Source organism: Pagrus pagrus (genome assembly GCF_965226575.1).
Source record: "Pagrus pagrus genome assembly, chromosome: 7".
In the NCBI taxonomy this organism is placed as follows: Eukaryota; Metazoa; Chordata; class Actinopteri; order Spariformes; family Sparidae; genus Pagrus; species Pagrus pagrus.
Genome location: NC_140191.1, coordinates 18077868 through 18090354, shown reverse-complemented (window position 1 = coordinate 18090354; position 12487 = coordinate 18077868). Strand labels below are relative to the sequence as shown.

The following is a 12487-nucleotide window of genomic DNA, read 5'->3' as shown; positions in this document are numbered from 1 at the left end:
TTTTTTTAAGCATGGAGTTGTTCATTAGTTATTTAATGAAATGTTCAGATCTTGTCTGTTTTCATTTTAGTTTGCCACAGGTGGTAGTTTTAAAAAGGTATAACATTAAAAAGTTAGTTTATATTGATTTGAAGAACATGTTAAAAAAATAAAAAAATATAATTCTTATATAAATGTTTCAATAAACTCTCCGAATAAGTAACATTGGTAAAGCATGCTAGAAAAAGGCAGTGCCTAATAGCAAATCTGAATTCAGACTTTTAGCTTGACATTATTCCAATCACAACTCAGATTAGAGTCATCAGTACATACACTGCATTGTGTAAGAAGTCTATAAAACATTATCTCCCCCATGCACATAAAGACAAACACTACAAACATTTTGAATTAATTTCATTTTATTCAGTTCCACAAGTAGAGGTCAGAATTTTTATTTCATTTTTGCATTTTCTCCACATTTTTTTTCCATTCGGTTCACAACAATGTTTTGCAACTAGTTTTCACGTCAGTTCATACATCACAAATACACATTAAAAACCTGTAGTATAATCTCATAGCATCAGGCATGAACCGTTGAGGCTTGTAGATACTTGTACATAATCAATGTCATGAATATTTGTCCTTGATGTAGTGTAACAGTAACAGTCAGCAAACAGTCTAAGCACAGTATACACATAGAGTCATCAACAATAATTGCCTGCCTTTGTTTCTTATCCCTAAACATTCCATCCTTAAGAGTAAGAAACGTAAAAATAAAAAGGATAAAAGCTATTGACTGTCCCGATGTGTATCAGCTGCACAGAGAGTCATTGTTGTGGTCACCAGAGTGAGATAATAAATGTTTCTGTAAGCTATCAACCCTAAAAATTATGCAGTGGCATAGGCAGCTCCCCTGTAGCATGTTTTATATAATGTGAACGCAGCTTCTCTACTTCATCAAATCCCATATCACATTCACAACACTCCCATTCCCAATACTTATGCTCTCTGTGCATGTGTCTCTCCTGCGACACACTCTTGTTCAGCTCCTGTCCTGCCCGTGGCTCTACTGTTCTTGATTTCGACTCATCAGTTGGATGAGATCGAGCCGAGCCAGGCGGGTCTGAAGGCCCGAGGTGATGCCCAGGTTCTCCGCAGTCCGACTCATCAGAGTCAGTATAATCCTCAATCTCAGCATCCTCGCATGGCTTTTGAGTTTCACTTTTCTCCATGCGTTCTTCCTCTCCCAGCATGTTTGTATCCATTTCTGTCTTCACTTCAACACTTTTAAAAGCTTGCTTCCCGCTGGATCCAACAGAAACTCTGTGATGCCTTTGTCGGTGTGTCATTAGATTTCCAGCAAAAGTAAAGCTCTTCCCATAGAGGTTGCACTGGTAAGGTTTTGCGCCAATGTGGGACTTGTAGTGATTAATAAGCTGTTTGGCCACCTGGAAGCCCTTGTGGCAGACATTACATATAAGTGGCTTCTCAATGTGACTCTGCAGGTGTTTATCCAGTGATATTTCATCATTGAAGCCTCTGGCACAACTTAAACACCAAAATGGATTCCGTTTATGGAGCTCAACGTGAACCTGCCATGACTGTGTAGAAGTGAAGTCTCTGTTACACTGATCACATCTGGGAGGTTTAGATTTATCAGCCTTGGATTGGACTGATGGCGGCATGTGAACTCTCATGTGACCTCGCAGCCGTGCTGACCTGATAAACTTCATTCCGCAGTGTGGGCACTCATATTTATGCAGATTCTGCTCACCCTGACTTTTTGTTGTGGACGACTGGTTTTCATGCGTTAGTTGGTGTTTTTTGAATGAAACCATGTATGTATAAACCTTACCGCAGATCGAGCAAGCATAGCCCCTCGGAAGTTTCTTCACTGAGCCAACTCCAACATCTTGTACAGAGCCTGAGGGAGTCGTTTGCATTGAACTGCTCTCGTCACAGTCGTCTTCTGCATCACCACCCGTGTCTTCATCTCCATCGTCTCCGCCCCAGCAGTCCAGCTCTGCTTCAGGATTCCTGTTGTCTTCCAACTGTGCTTCTTCTTCCTCCTCCTCCTCCTCCTCCTCCTCCTCCTCGTCCTCGTCCAGGGCATGCTGGTGCAGGTGAGTCTCAAAGACTTCACGGTTTGTAAATTTCAGTCCACAATCCTTGCACGCATGGCTGGACTCATTGACTACAAAAGAAGAAAAGGGAAAAGTTTAGATTTTTTAAGATTAAAAATATTAACAATTAACATAATTTTTGTTATTATACAGAAACAAACTAGCAGATATCTAGATAGATAGATAACTTTATTAATCCTGAGGGGAAATTGGGAATCTTCTGATTTTAAAAATGAATCTATATGATGTTCCAGCTAAAATTGTGCAGTCTGGTTACAGATTTAAAAAAAAAAAAAAAAAAATCCTGGTCATTACTGATAATGCAACAAATGTTTAATTGCAGCAGGTGAAACTTACAAGATTGAGTCGTGGCTCTTCTCTTCGTTCACAGATGGGGGACAATTACAACTGTGTCATTCATTAAATTATTTAAATCTCAGAATTGCAGACTAAAACATTTCTGTATAGTCTGTTTGATCATGTCTAGGAAGCAAGAAAATTATCCATGGAAGCTGACGTGTACCTCTCATACAATACTGTTACTGCGACAGCTCTGTGGGTTGGATTTGATAGAAAGCACAATGCTTACATATTTATTTTAAATTAAGAAAAAGTGTCTAAAAGCAATAACAAAATTAACATTTTTAATCTTAAAAGAAGGAAACGGATGACTTTTATGATTATTAATGATGAGAACACAATAGTAGGTGGAAAAATGAATAATTTGGCTTAAATCTTGTTACAATAATTCAGCAATTTTATTTAATAAATTATAAATAAAATGTATAAATTTGATTAAAATGTAACACAATATAAAAGTCTGAATATTACTATTCTGGTTGCACAAAATATTTTCCATGAAGATTTCAATCAAAAAATTACATTTAGGGTCAAACTTAGTTTTTAAATGCAATTCTGCTTCAATCAACATGCCCTGATAATAACCAAATACACGACCAGTACTAATTCGTCAGAAGATGCAAGCCAGAAGAAACAGAATCAGAGTGATGACACACACAGATCAATGAAACTGAGGCTGAATTAATGACACAACTCAATAATTCACACAAAAGTTGATCAGTTTATTTTTAACGTTTTAGAGAAGCTTTTCTTCATCGTTACAGAAACAGCAAGTTAAACAAGTAGTCAAAAAGGTTTATTGGTCATCTAGAGGAAAGAAAAAAAAAGATTTTCATAAATTAATCTAGCAAAGTACCACCTCTTGTACAAAACAAATACTTTTTCCCACTGCATAAGTGGTAGAGTAAACTAACAACTATCTTACATCAACATAAACCTACTTTAGCTTAAGTAGTAAATATAACCTTTAACAGCTTAGAAACACTGAAAAGGAAAGAACATGGGAGCTTATACATCAATTAATGCAGAGCGAATTGTACGTAAATACAAGTATTTGATAGTGAACATTTTTTTATGGTATTAGCTGGTTGTAAAGGTTAACAGCAGGACTTGAAATAAACAGTGTACATTCATAACTTTGATATAGCTTTTCTGCAAATAGGACCTTGCTGAGTCCAAGCAAAATTGAACGACCAGCATAATTGTATATACTTCTTGTGCAGAATTATTTTAATGTCCTCTCAAAAATAGTGTCAGCAGCACTTCTCATTTTTCAGTGAATGTTTAAATGCATGAGGACAAACATGCATAAATGTTTCTGAGCTTTTGTCATATACCTAGATATATATTTCAACTTGCGATCACCAAAGAGATCAGGAAGGCTCAATTGATAGGTCTATTCAAAACGAGAACAAAGCAAAACCATACATTTGTGTCATCTAAAGTGTTTTTTCTCCATCGTTTGTACATATTCTAATCCAGTGTAAAGGAAAGCCTGAGAATAGGAACATAACAAAAGAAAAAAATATATAAAGGATCTCAAATAATATAGAACCAAATAGGGAAAGCACTTTTACACTTAGCCTAAACAAAAGTCTAACAAGGACTGTTTTAGCTCAACACATTTAAGTAGTTCCCTCTATAAAAACAAAAGCAAAACTAACAAACAAAATCTACAATCTACAGTGTCTTCATTTTTAATCCTTTTCAGGTTGTTTAGTATAATACACTCCACTGGCATGTTTCATATACTGTAGTGCTGGTGCAAATCAGTTTCTTCTTGACAAAAAGTAGTTCCACATTCAAGGCATGTAAGGCCATTAGTATCTCCTGATGAGACAGCAGCAGGGGCATCACTCTGCATTTCTGAAATCACCGATACATTCCTGGTGATGATCGATAAGGTCCTGTATTTCACTGAAGGTCCGAGGGCAAATAGAGCAATGATACGAGTCATTGTTACAGTGCTGAGTTTCATGTTTTTGTAATGCAGATGGCGAAAGAAAGGCTTTGCCACAATGTTGGCACTTATGGCTACTTTGTGACTGGATGTCTGGGTTGAGCACAGGTTCGTTCATGGAGGATGGAAAGGACTTCCCTCTGCTGTCGGCAGAGGCAACATTGGGTTTTAGAGGCTTTGAGGGCATTGCAGCACTGAGCCTGTAGCGAAGCTCAGTGGGAAGACGACATCGGACTTCGTCGTGCCAGGCGAGGTGCTGCTGCAGCTGAATCTCAGTCCAAAAGCCGTGGCAGCACAGGGCGCAACAATAAGGCCGGCTCTTCGCCTTGGTCTTGTGGGTTCCTAATTGTTCCTCTGTTTGGAAAGCTTTCCCACACTTATCACACTTGAAGAGGCATTTAGCTGTATGCTCCAACAGACGGCTAAGAGGCGGGGAAACCTCAGCCATGGTTTCAGGAGTCTGGGGCTCCTGTTTAGACTTCATAACCCCCAGGCATACTTTCTTATGGTCGAGGAGGGCACCTGCAGAACTGAACTGCTCCCCGCAGTCAAGGCATGTGACAGATTTCACAGGCGGGGGGTCTGAACTGATATTCTTCTTTCCTCTGCCATCAGGGATATTTTTCATCACTGCAGTGCTGAGTACACCCGGTGAATCTGCTGTCTTTTTTACTTCACTGCTTGAGGCAATTGACTCCTTTTTAGCACCCAAAGGCAGCCGATTTTTGCCTTTAGTCCTCTTCGAGTGGGCCTGCCATTTGTGGGCACGCAGACCTCTTGCTTTGGCAAAGGTCATAGAGCAGAGGGGACACTGGTGAGCTTTCGGCTTCAGTGTCTTTGAAATGGACTCTCTCCCACTGAAGTTGACTTCAACCTGTTGTGCGGCTGGATCAACCGAGGCGAGCCCGTCTCCATGATGATCTGCAGCTTCCAAAGTGCCACTGTGCTGATTTTCATAGTGAGCAGCCAGAAGTGAACCTTGCACAAATGTTTTGTGACACAGTGGACATGAAAACTCTGAAATATGTGAACTCTGTGTGCTGTTGCTCTCCACACTTTTGTTTGAATCTGGCTCAGTTTTGGTTTGGCACTGAGGATTAAAAGTCTGGTGGCGCTGGAGAACACAAAGGTTAAAAAACTGTTTGCTGCATTTGTGGCACTGAAAAGGCCCGCCCTCTGTCTTGTGGCTAAGAGACAGCGAATCCTCATCTTTTAGCAAGGAGCGTGAAAACTTCTTTTCTTTATGCCATCTTTTATGGGAGCCGAGAGCTGAGTTGGAAATGAACCGCCTCCCACAATCTGAGCAGTGAAACAGTCCTTTAGTTGACTCTTCCTGTTTGGGTTTCTTAAGCATTACAGACATGGACAATTTTGCTTTTGTTACAGATTTGTAACCCTCAGCATGAATTCTTTTATGAAAATTCAAAGCTCCGACCACTGAAAAGCTTCTGTCACACTTTTTGCATTTGTATTTCAAATCAGTTCTACTTGGGTTTTCTAAATTGTCGACACTCATTGGATTTTCCATCTTTAGCTCCCTGATGTCTGTTTCATTTACTTCAGCATTGACTGTTATTTGCTCAGAGCTTTCTTGTGTACTGACATCCATACTATCCTCGTGTGATATCAGTGTATCAGAATTTTCAGAGGGTTCTGTCTTACAATCGACTGCTTGAGGGTCTTTTTTGCGGCAAAGTTTTTGATGAGCCCTCAAAGAGGCCTTGCTGTTGAAATGTGCGAGGCATGTTGCACATTGGAGATCCTCCAGCTTGACAGAAGATCTTGGTGATGATGTTGAGTGCCCAGTCTCGTACCCGTGGCTTTTCATGTGAAACTGAAGCGCTTTGGCCCGTGAAAACAGCTTGCCGCAGTCGGGGCAGCTGTACGTGTTCTTTTTCAACTGCTCAACCTGATGTTGAAAAGACTTAACGGGCGGTGGGAGCAACTGGTCACTATGCACGACCTGGTGTCTGAGGAGGCTGGAAAAAAGACGGAACGACCTGTTGCACAGTTCACATTTATGATTTCCATTTTCATGTTTTCGCTTGTGCATTGCCATAATGCCCTTGTGTCGGAACTTTCTACCACACACTGGACATGCAACCTTAATACTGGAGCGTTGATGTCCATTGACAGATCCTGTGACCCCTTTTCTTAGCATCAAATCTGCACATTGAGTCTGACTTTGCTTGTGGTGGGAGTAAGCTCCGAGAGACCAGAAACCCTTCCCACACTGTTCACAATGATAAATCTTTGGGCCTAGAAGGGTTTTCTTTGGATTGTATTCTTTCTTAGCAACGGAAATATTCTCTTTCTTTTGTGCAGAGCAGATTTTTATATGGTTAAACAAGGTAGCTGCATGCGAATAAGACATCATGCAATCTGGGCACTGGAATTGCTTTTTTTTGGGATGATGCAACTGATGACAGACTAAAGCAGACAAACGTGAGAAGGATTTACCACACTCATTGCATGTCAAAATTTTCTTCTCTAATCCATCTGCCTCGTTTACCACATCATCGCTTGTGTTTTCACTCTTGTGTTGCTCGTGTGCTGCATAAGTACTGGCTTCGTGCTCACGTGTGTCACATGTGTAAACTGCCTCTGACTGACCTTGAGTCTGTTGTCTCCTCTTATGAATGCCATGCCACATTCTGTGAACACGCAGTGATGAAGCACTAGAAAACCAACGGTAACACTCGGGACAATCAAATCTTTCCTCTGTTGTATTCTCGGCTTCCCTCTCTATCGGTGCACACTGCGCGTCAGCTACCTCAAAGTCAATTTGTACAATTTTTAAATCCATCTCTGGTTTTGAAATAGTACCAGCGCCACCAGGGGAAACTCCAGTGTCATTGTCATCTCTTACTTCCTGATCGGATTCACAGAGCAGCTCAAGATCAGGATTCAAGTCTTGGACAGGCTCGTCCTCAGATTCACTTGCACTGATCACCTGTACATTAAAGTCCCCAGGTTCATAACTCTCCATGTCGTCATCAGTGTCATTTACATGCGAGTCTTCTTCAGTTGTACTGGGAGGAAGAAGATTTACAGATTCCACTTGAATCTGCTCCGTCTCTTTTGTTTCGCTTACTGAAGTTTCCTGTTGAGGCAGCAGAGAGGTGCGCATTTGGGCTTCCTTCTCTGTTTCTCTGAAAACATCTGTATGGTGAAGTTGATGTGACTGGAGTGCTGAAGCCCTGGAAAACTTGAGCCCACAATCCTTACATTCAAATGCCTTCTTCTGTAGCTGACACACTTGATGAAGAAACGACTTTGCCGGGGTCTCATCACTGTGCACCAAACGCTGATGCCTGTAGTAAAATGTTAGAGTCATAAATACTTTTCCACATTCCTCACATGGGAACCTTTTTGCTGCATCACTTGCTTGATTAGCATGCCATCGCTGATGGTTGAAGAGGGCAATATGGCCACTGAAAGCCTTGTTACACTCACTACAGTAAAAATCACTGGAGGTTTTCTTTGGTTTTTCAATTACTTCTGCTGGAGTGCACTGACTGTTACGGCTAAATCGCTGATGTGTTTTAAGTCGCATCATGGCAGTAAAAGCTTTACCACATGCACACTTAAAAAGTTTTTCAGGAGTATTATCTGCTGGGTTTTCACTGGGCTTGGCTTCAACTATTGACTCCTCAGAGTGACATGCATTTCCTGAACCCCTGTTTCGTGATTTAACTAGTTTTCCCTCATGACAACGACGATGTGCATCGAGAGCTGAAGCGCGAGAATAATTCCGTCCACAAGCCTCACATTGAAATGACTTCTTTTTCAAATGTTCAAGGTCATGAAAAACTGATTTGGAGGCTTGTCTGTGTGAGCGCTGGTGGTTGAGAAAGTGTCCGATCACACCGTAACATTTCCCACAGTCTGGACATTCATAGGTGTGCTGCTTTGTTGTCCCAGGATTAGCCAACTCCTTTTGGGAGGATTGCCCGTGGTTCTTCTCCATGTGCGAGTGGAACTCACTTTGTTCAACAAATGAGAGTGAACATAAAGTACAGAAATGAGCTGTGTCACTGTCCGTTTCTGCATCCTTTAAACCATCCAACTGGTCATCTAAAAACACCCTTTCTTGTGAGTGCTGATGGCGATGCTCCATGTAGGCAGCCTCCTCTCTGAAGGCTTCTCCACAATCTTGACAGCAGAAAACCCCAACCCCTAGAAATAGAAAGGGGAAAATAGGAGGTCAAAGCCACTCCTGTTTCCAGAGAAAGAAAGTCAGAAAAAGAAAAAAAAAATTCACAAAAACACAGGTGCACATCATGTCTTTATTTCAAAGGTCAATAGAGTTTACAGTACAGCCACACACATTTGGATCTGGAAATACAACATTAGCCATAAAGAACAAAATACTCAAAATACACTATGTCATTAAATTACAGAGGGGCTGAAAAAGTGCTTAAGCCGAATGACCTCTGTCAGGTTCAATCATCCAGTGATTCAACAGGATTGCTGCAGAACATGTTGTATTTTCAAATGCGCAAATGTTACTAATAGACTGTACTATCGCAATCAAATGTAATGGCACTACTCCATTTGTAATTTAAAAGGATACAGAATTACATCAAATATTAATGACCATGTTGTGACAACAACAGATTCGATTATTATATCCAAATTGATTCCATTTTAAAAATATAAAATTATTTCAATTGTCTTTTTGTTGATAAAAGTTGATCTGTAAAGTACTGTTAATAGCTCAAACATCTAGTTCAAGCAACCATACCTATGCATGCCGATTAAAGCTGTATTTTATTGCCAGGTGATGACCAGCACGCATCTAGAAAGGTTGGACCTTAAGTCTGGTATCACACACACAAGTAGAGGATGAAGCAACAAGATTCAAGATATTCTGATGCTGCCCTCATGTGGCGCATGGCAGTCATGTTTTTGACACTGAAAGGTAAGTCAATAATATGTTTGGAGTGCAAGCTGTTAAAATAGTTGTCTGTGCCTGACGACAGAAATAGATGCCAAAAACCTTTAGCACTCCTTTCAACAACGATGACTGCTTTTTTGTTTCTGCACTGCTATGCCAAGGACAAACAAACATTACTGCCTCCCCTGCCTTCATCATTTAGGTCAGTGTACTTAACAACTGGTCGTTGTCCAAGGTTGAGTCAAAAGTGGAGATGCTGTACATGTGAAGCAAATATGCTCTACTACTGAGCAGCAACCCACACAAATGTTAGTAAACGTATAATAAAACTTCTGTATTCTGTGCATTATACTCTCTGTATCAGAGAGTAAGACTGTGCTTTTGTGTTTTTTTTATCGCGAATCGAATAAACAACAATAACAATAAATTGATCGTGTTCAATTCTTATTGTCGGGATTATCGTGAATCGAGATTATCATGAATATCCAAACACATGAATGACTTGAAAAAGCTGTCTAGCTCACTGATTTACAGTCCTATGTAGGTTTTCTGAATAATTTTGAATTGCCCAAGTCTGTCACTGTGGTTTAAGGCATGACTTGCACATTGTATCCCCCACAAAAACAAGTAAAATTTGATGTGTTTCTTATTTAAGATGAATTGTTTTGTCCTATCTGTGATGCAGCAAAAAACATGTTTCCTCGCAAAATGTAATGTAAAAGTGATTACAATATGTTTTAGTGCATTTTAAGAATATTTTGATGGTTATCTGGATAACACTGGATAACCATGCATTACAATTTTTGTCCCACGTCTATTCTGTGTGATGTGCATCATATTTAGCTCTGTATTATAGTAAGACTGTGCTTTAACTCACCAAATATTCTGTGGCTCATAAAATACTAGCAAATGAAGGGCACCTTTTTATTTCTCTGGTTTCTCAGCATGGCCTGGCCTCATAATAAAATCGTTCAACAGGACTTCAGAAGTAATAACTTCTTCTAAACCACTATTTTAGGTATACTGCTCACAATGGACTCCTTATATCATTCTTAAATACAGTCATGTTAGATCAAAGCCGATATATCTATACCATTAACTTTTAAGCCTATTACCATATGGTTGAGTCAGCCTTGTGTAGGGCTGCATTTGTTCAATGAACAGCACTGAGCAAAAAAACATGAACATGAAATAGCTAAAAGACCAGACATGGACATACAGACATGGACTGTAATCGTTGTGCATTTGGCGCAATATTGATGTTATTTCATGTCCCTACGCTGAAGTTGGTCTAAGAGGTCACTGGCGTTAATCCTGAACATATAGCTGATGCATTGTTAGTTATGCAAACGTTTAAATGACAGCAACTGGATACTCACCATCAGCGGTGTCTTCAGTCGATGAACCGACGTTGTTTTCAGATGCTTCATTCCCATCGTGGGCTCTCTTTTCAGCTCCGTCCTCTGCGACCGCCGCGGAAGCAGCAGCTTCGTCCATCTTGGCGTGGCTCTGTTTGGCAGTGCTAGCTTACTCTAGCTAGCGCTCGTTAGCTTAACAGCGCCAGCGCTGTCATAAAAATGTATTTTCTTAACCGAAGTCGCTCCGCACAGAGCCGGGTGAGAAGGAATCAAATAATAGAGTATGCTAACCTAGTCCGTTACCACATAAACAAGCAGCATTTTGTAATGTTTTTAGCAATGCGAGTGATGATGAGCAGCACAGCTAGCTCCCTCTCACACACATACACACACCTGCGATGTGCGCGCGGCGGTGCGTCCATGGGCGGAAGTGATTCTTCTTCGTGTGTTGTGTTTCCTTCAGGCGACACTGACGATGAGGAGCAGTCAGACTGCAGCAGTGTAAACATTACAAGTACAGTAACAGGCTGAGATTCTAACTTTAATGTATATGTATGAATGTATTACATGTGAATTTATATCTGTCTATTCAGATAATGCTTTTTAACTGAACTTTATCTGTATTTTATTTTGTTCATTGTTTTGATTGTCTTTGAACTTATCTGTATAGTATTTTATTTGTAAAAGTACTCTGTAACCTTGTTACAAAAAGGTGCTATCTAAATAAAGATTATTATTACTTTTATTATGATTATTGTGATTATTACTACTACGTCTACTACATAAAGGGGTAGGATTTAATGAGTTTATACTCCTTGTCAAACATCTTGAGAATAACTATTGAACATGTTGTATAGGCTGTTTGTTCCATCATTTTTCATTATTTTGTTTTGACCTTGTTTTTTGGAAACCTTTTTATTTTACTGTTCGATTTCATTTGTTTGGAAATTATTAACCTATTAATATCATAGACCAGTGTTATCTGTCCCCACACCAACACTGAGCATTTATGAGTTATGTTGACTGCCACTTCTTGTGGGACATTTGAGTTGGTTGGTAAATAAATAAGATGCAGAAAGGAATTTAACATTGACATTTAATCTGTTTCTAACAGTGAGGACCATTTAGTTTTTTTACTAGTATGAAATACACGGAGTTGATACAGCAGTGATGGAATTTAACCAAATACATTTACTCAAATACTGTGCTCAAGTGCAATTTTGAGGTACATTTCTGCTACTTTATACTTACACTCTACATTTTGAGGGCAAATAGTGAACTGTTCATTAATTTTAGAACTCCAGTTACCAGTTATTTTGCAGATTATACACTGCCAAACCAAGGTAGAACATTTTATAATTAATTCTTATTTCATATATATATATATATATATATATTCAACAATCAGATAAAAACACCTCTGATAATCTGAAAAATGCTATGTCAGGTCTATTAATCAACCAGGTCGATAATCTGTCAACCCACAGAATACAGTACATTCACATGTAAATATAAGTATAATTCTGTTTTTTCTTGTACTTTTGACACTTAAGTACATTTAATATCCTAAAGACTTGTACTCAAGTATTTGTATGGGTGACTTTCACTTTATAAGTCTAAGGCAACATGCACACGACTTGTCTTATCACATTTGTGGTGCTGGGAATCAAATCCCCCCAAAAACCAATTTCCTATGACAAAGAGTAATTCCCTCACACACTTATCACCTATGGAGAAACGTCTTTGTGATCGAAACATTGACCCATTTTTAACAAATCAATGCAGAGGTGATAAGTGTGTGTGCAGG

The 12487-nt window shown here is 39.5% G+C and overlaps 1 protein-coding gene across 3 annotated transcripts; it reads right to left on the bottom strand.

Moving 5' to 3' along the window:
- Positions 1–386: 386 nt before the first annotated feature.
- LOC311259375 (uncharacterized protein) lies at positions 387–11094 on the bottom strand. Of its 3 annotated transcripts, XM_084356504.1 has the most exons (3): positions 10702–11094; positions 7036–8601; positions 387–2173 (listed from the first exon to the last, which is right to left on the bottom strand). In XM_084356504.1, exons 1-3 carry the CDS (start codon positions 10817–10819, stop codon positions 861–863), a joined length of 2997 nt encoding a protein of 998 aa, XP_084212630.1. In that variant the 5' UTR covers positions 10820–11094; the 3' UTR covers positions 387–860. The 3 variants fall into 3 exon arrangements, with proteins under 3 accessions (XP_084212630.1, XP_084212631.1, XP_084212629.1); XM_084356505.1 differs by lacking the exon at positions 7036–8601; XM_084356503.1 differs by lacking the exon at positions 387–2173 and having other exon boundaries at positions 4204–8601.
- Between the last annotated feature and the right edge of the window lie 1393 nt (positions 11095–12487).

What these genes read in the sequence shown, in the direction of transcription:
- LOC311259375 (XM_084356503.1), bottom strand. Translation starts at nt 10,819, where the DNA reads ATGGACGAAGCTGCTGCTTCCGCGGCGGTCGCAGAGGACGGAGCTGAA. An exon ending in GACTGAAGACACCGCTGATG is followed by an intron (nt 8,602 to 10,701) that starts GTGAGTATCCAG and finishes TTCTATTTCTAG; the next exon opens with GGGTTGGGGTTTTCTGCTGT.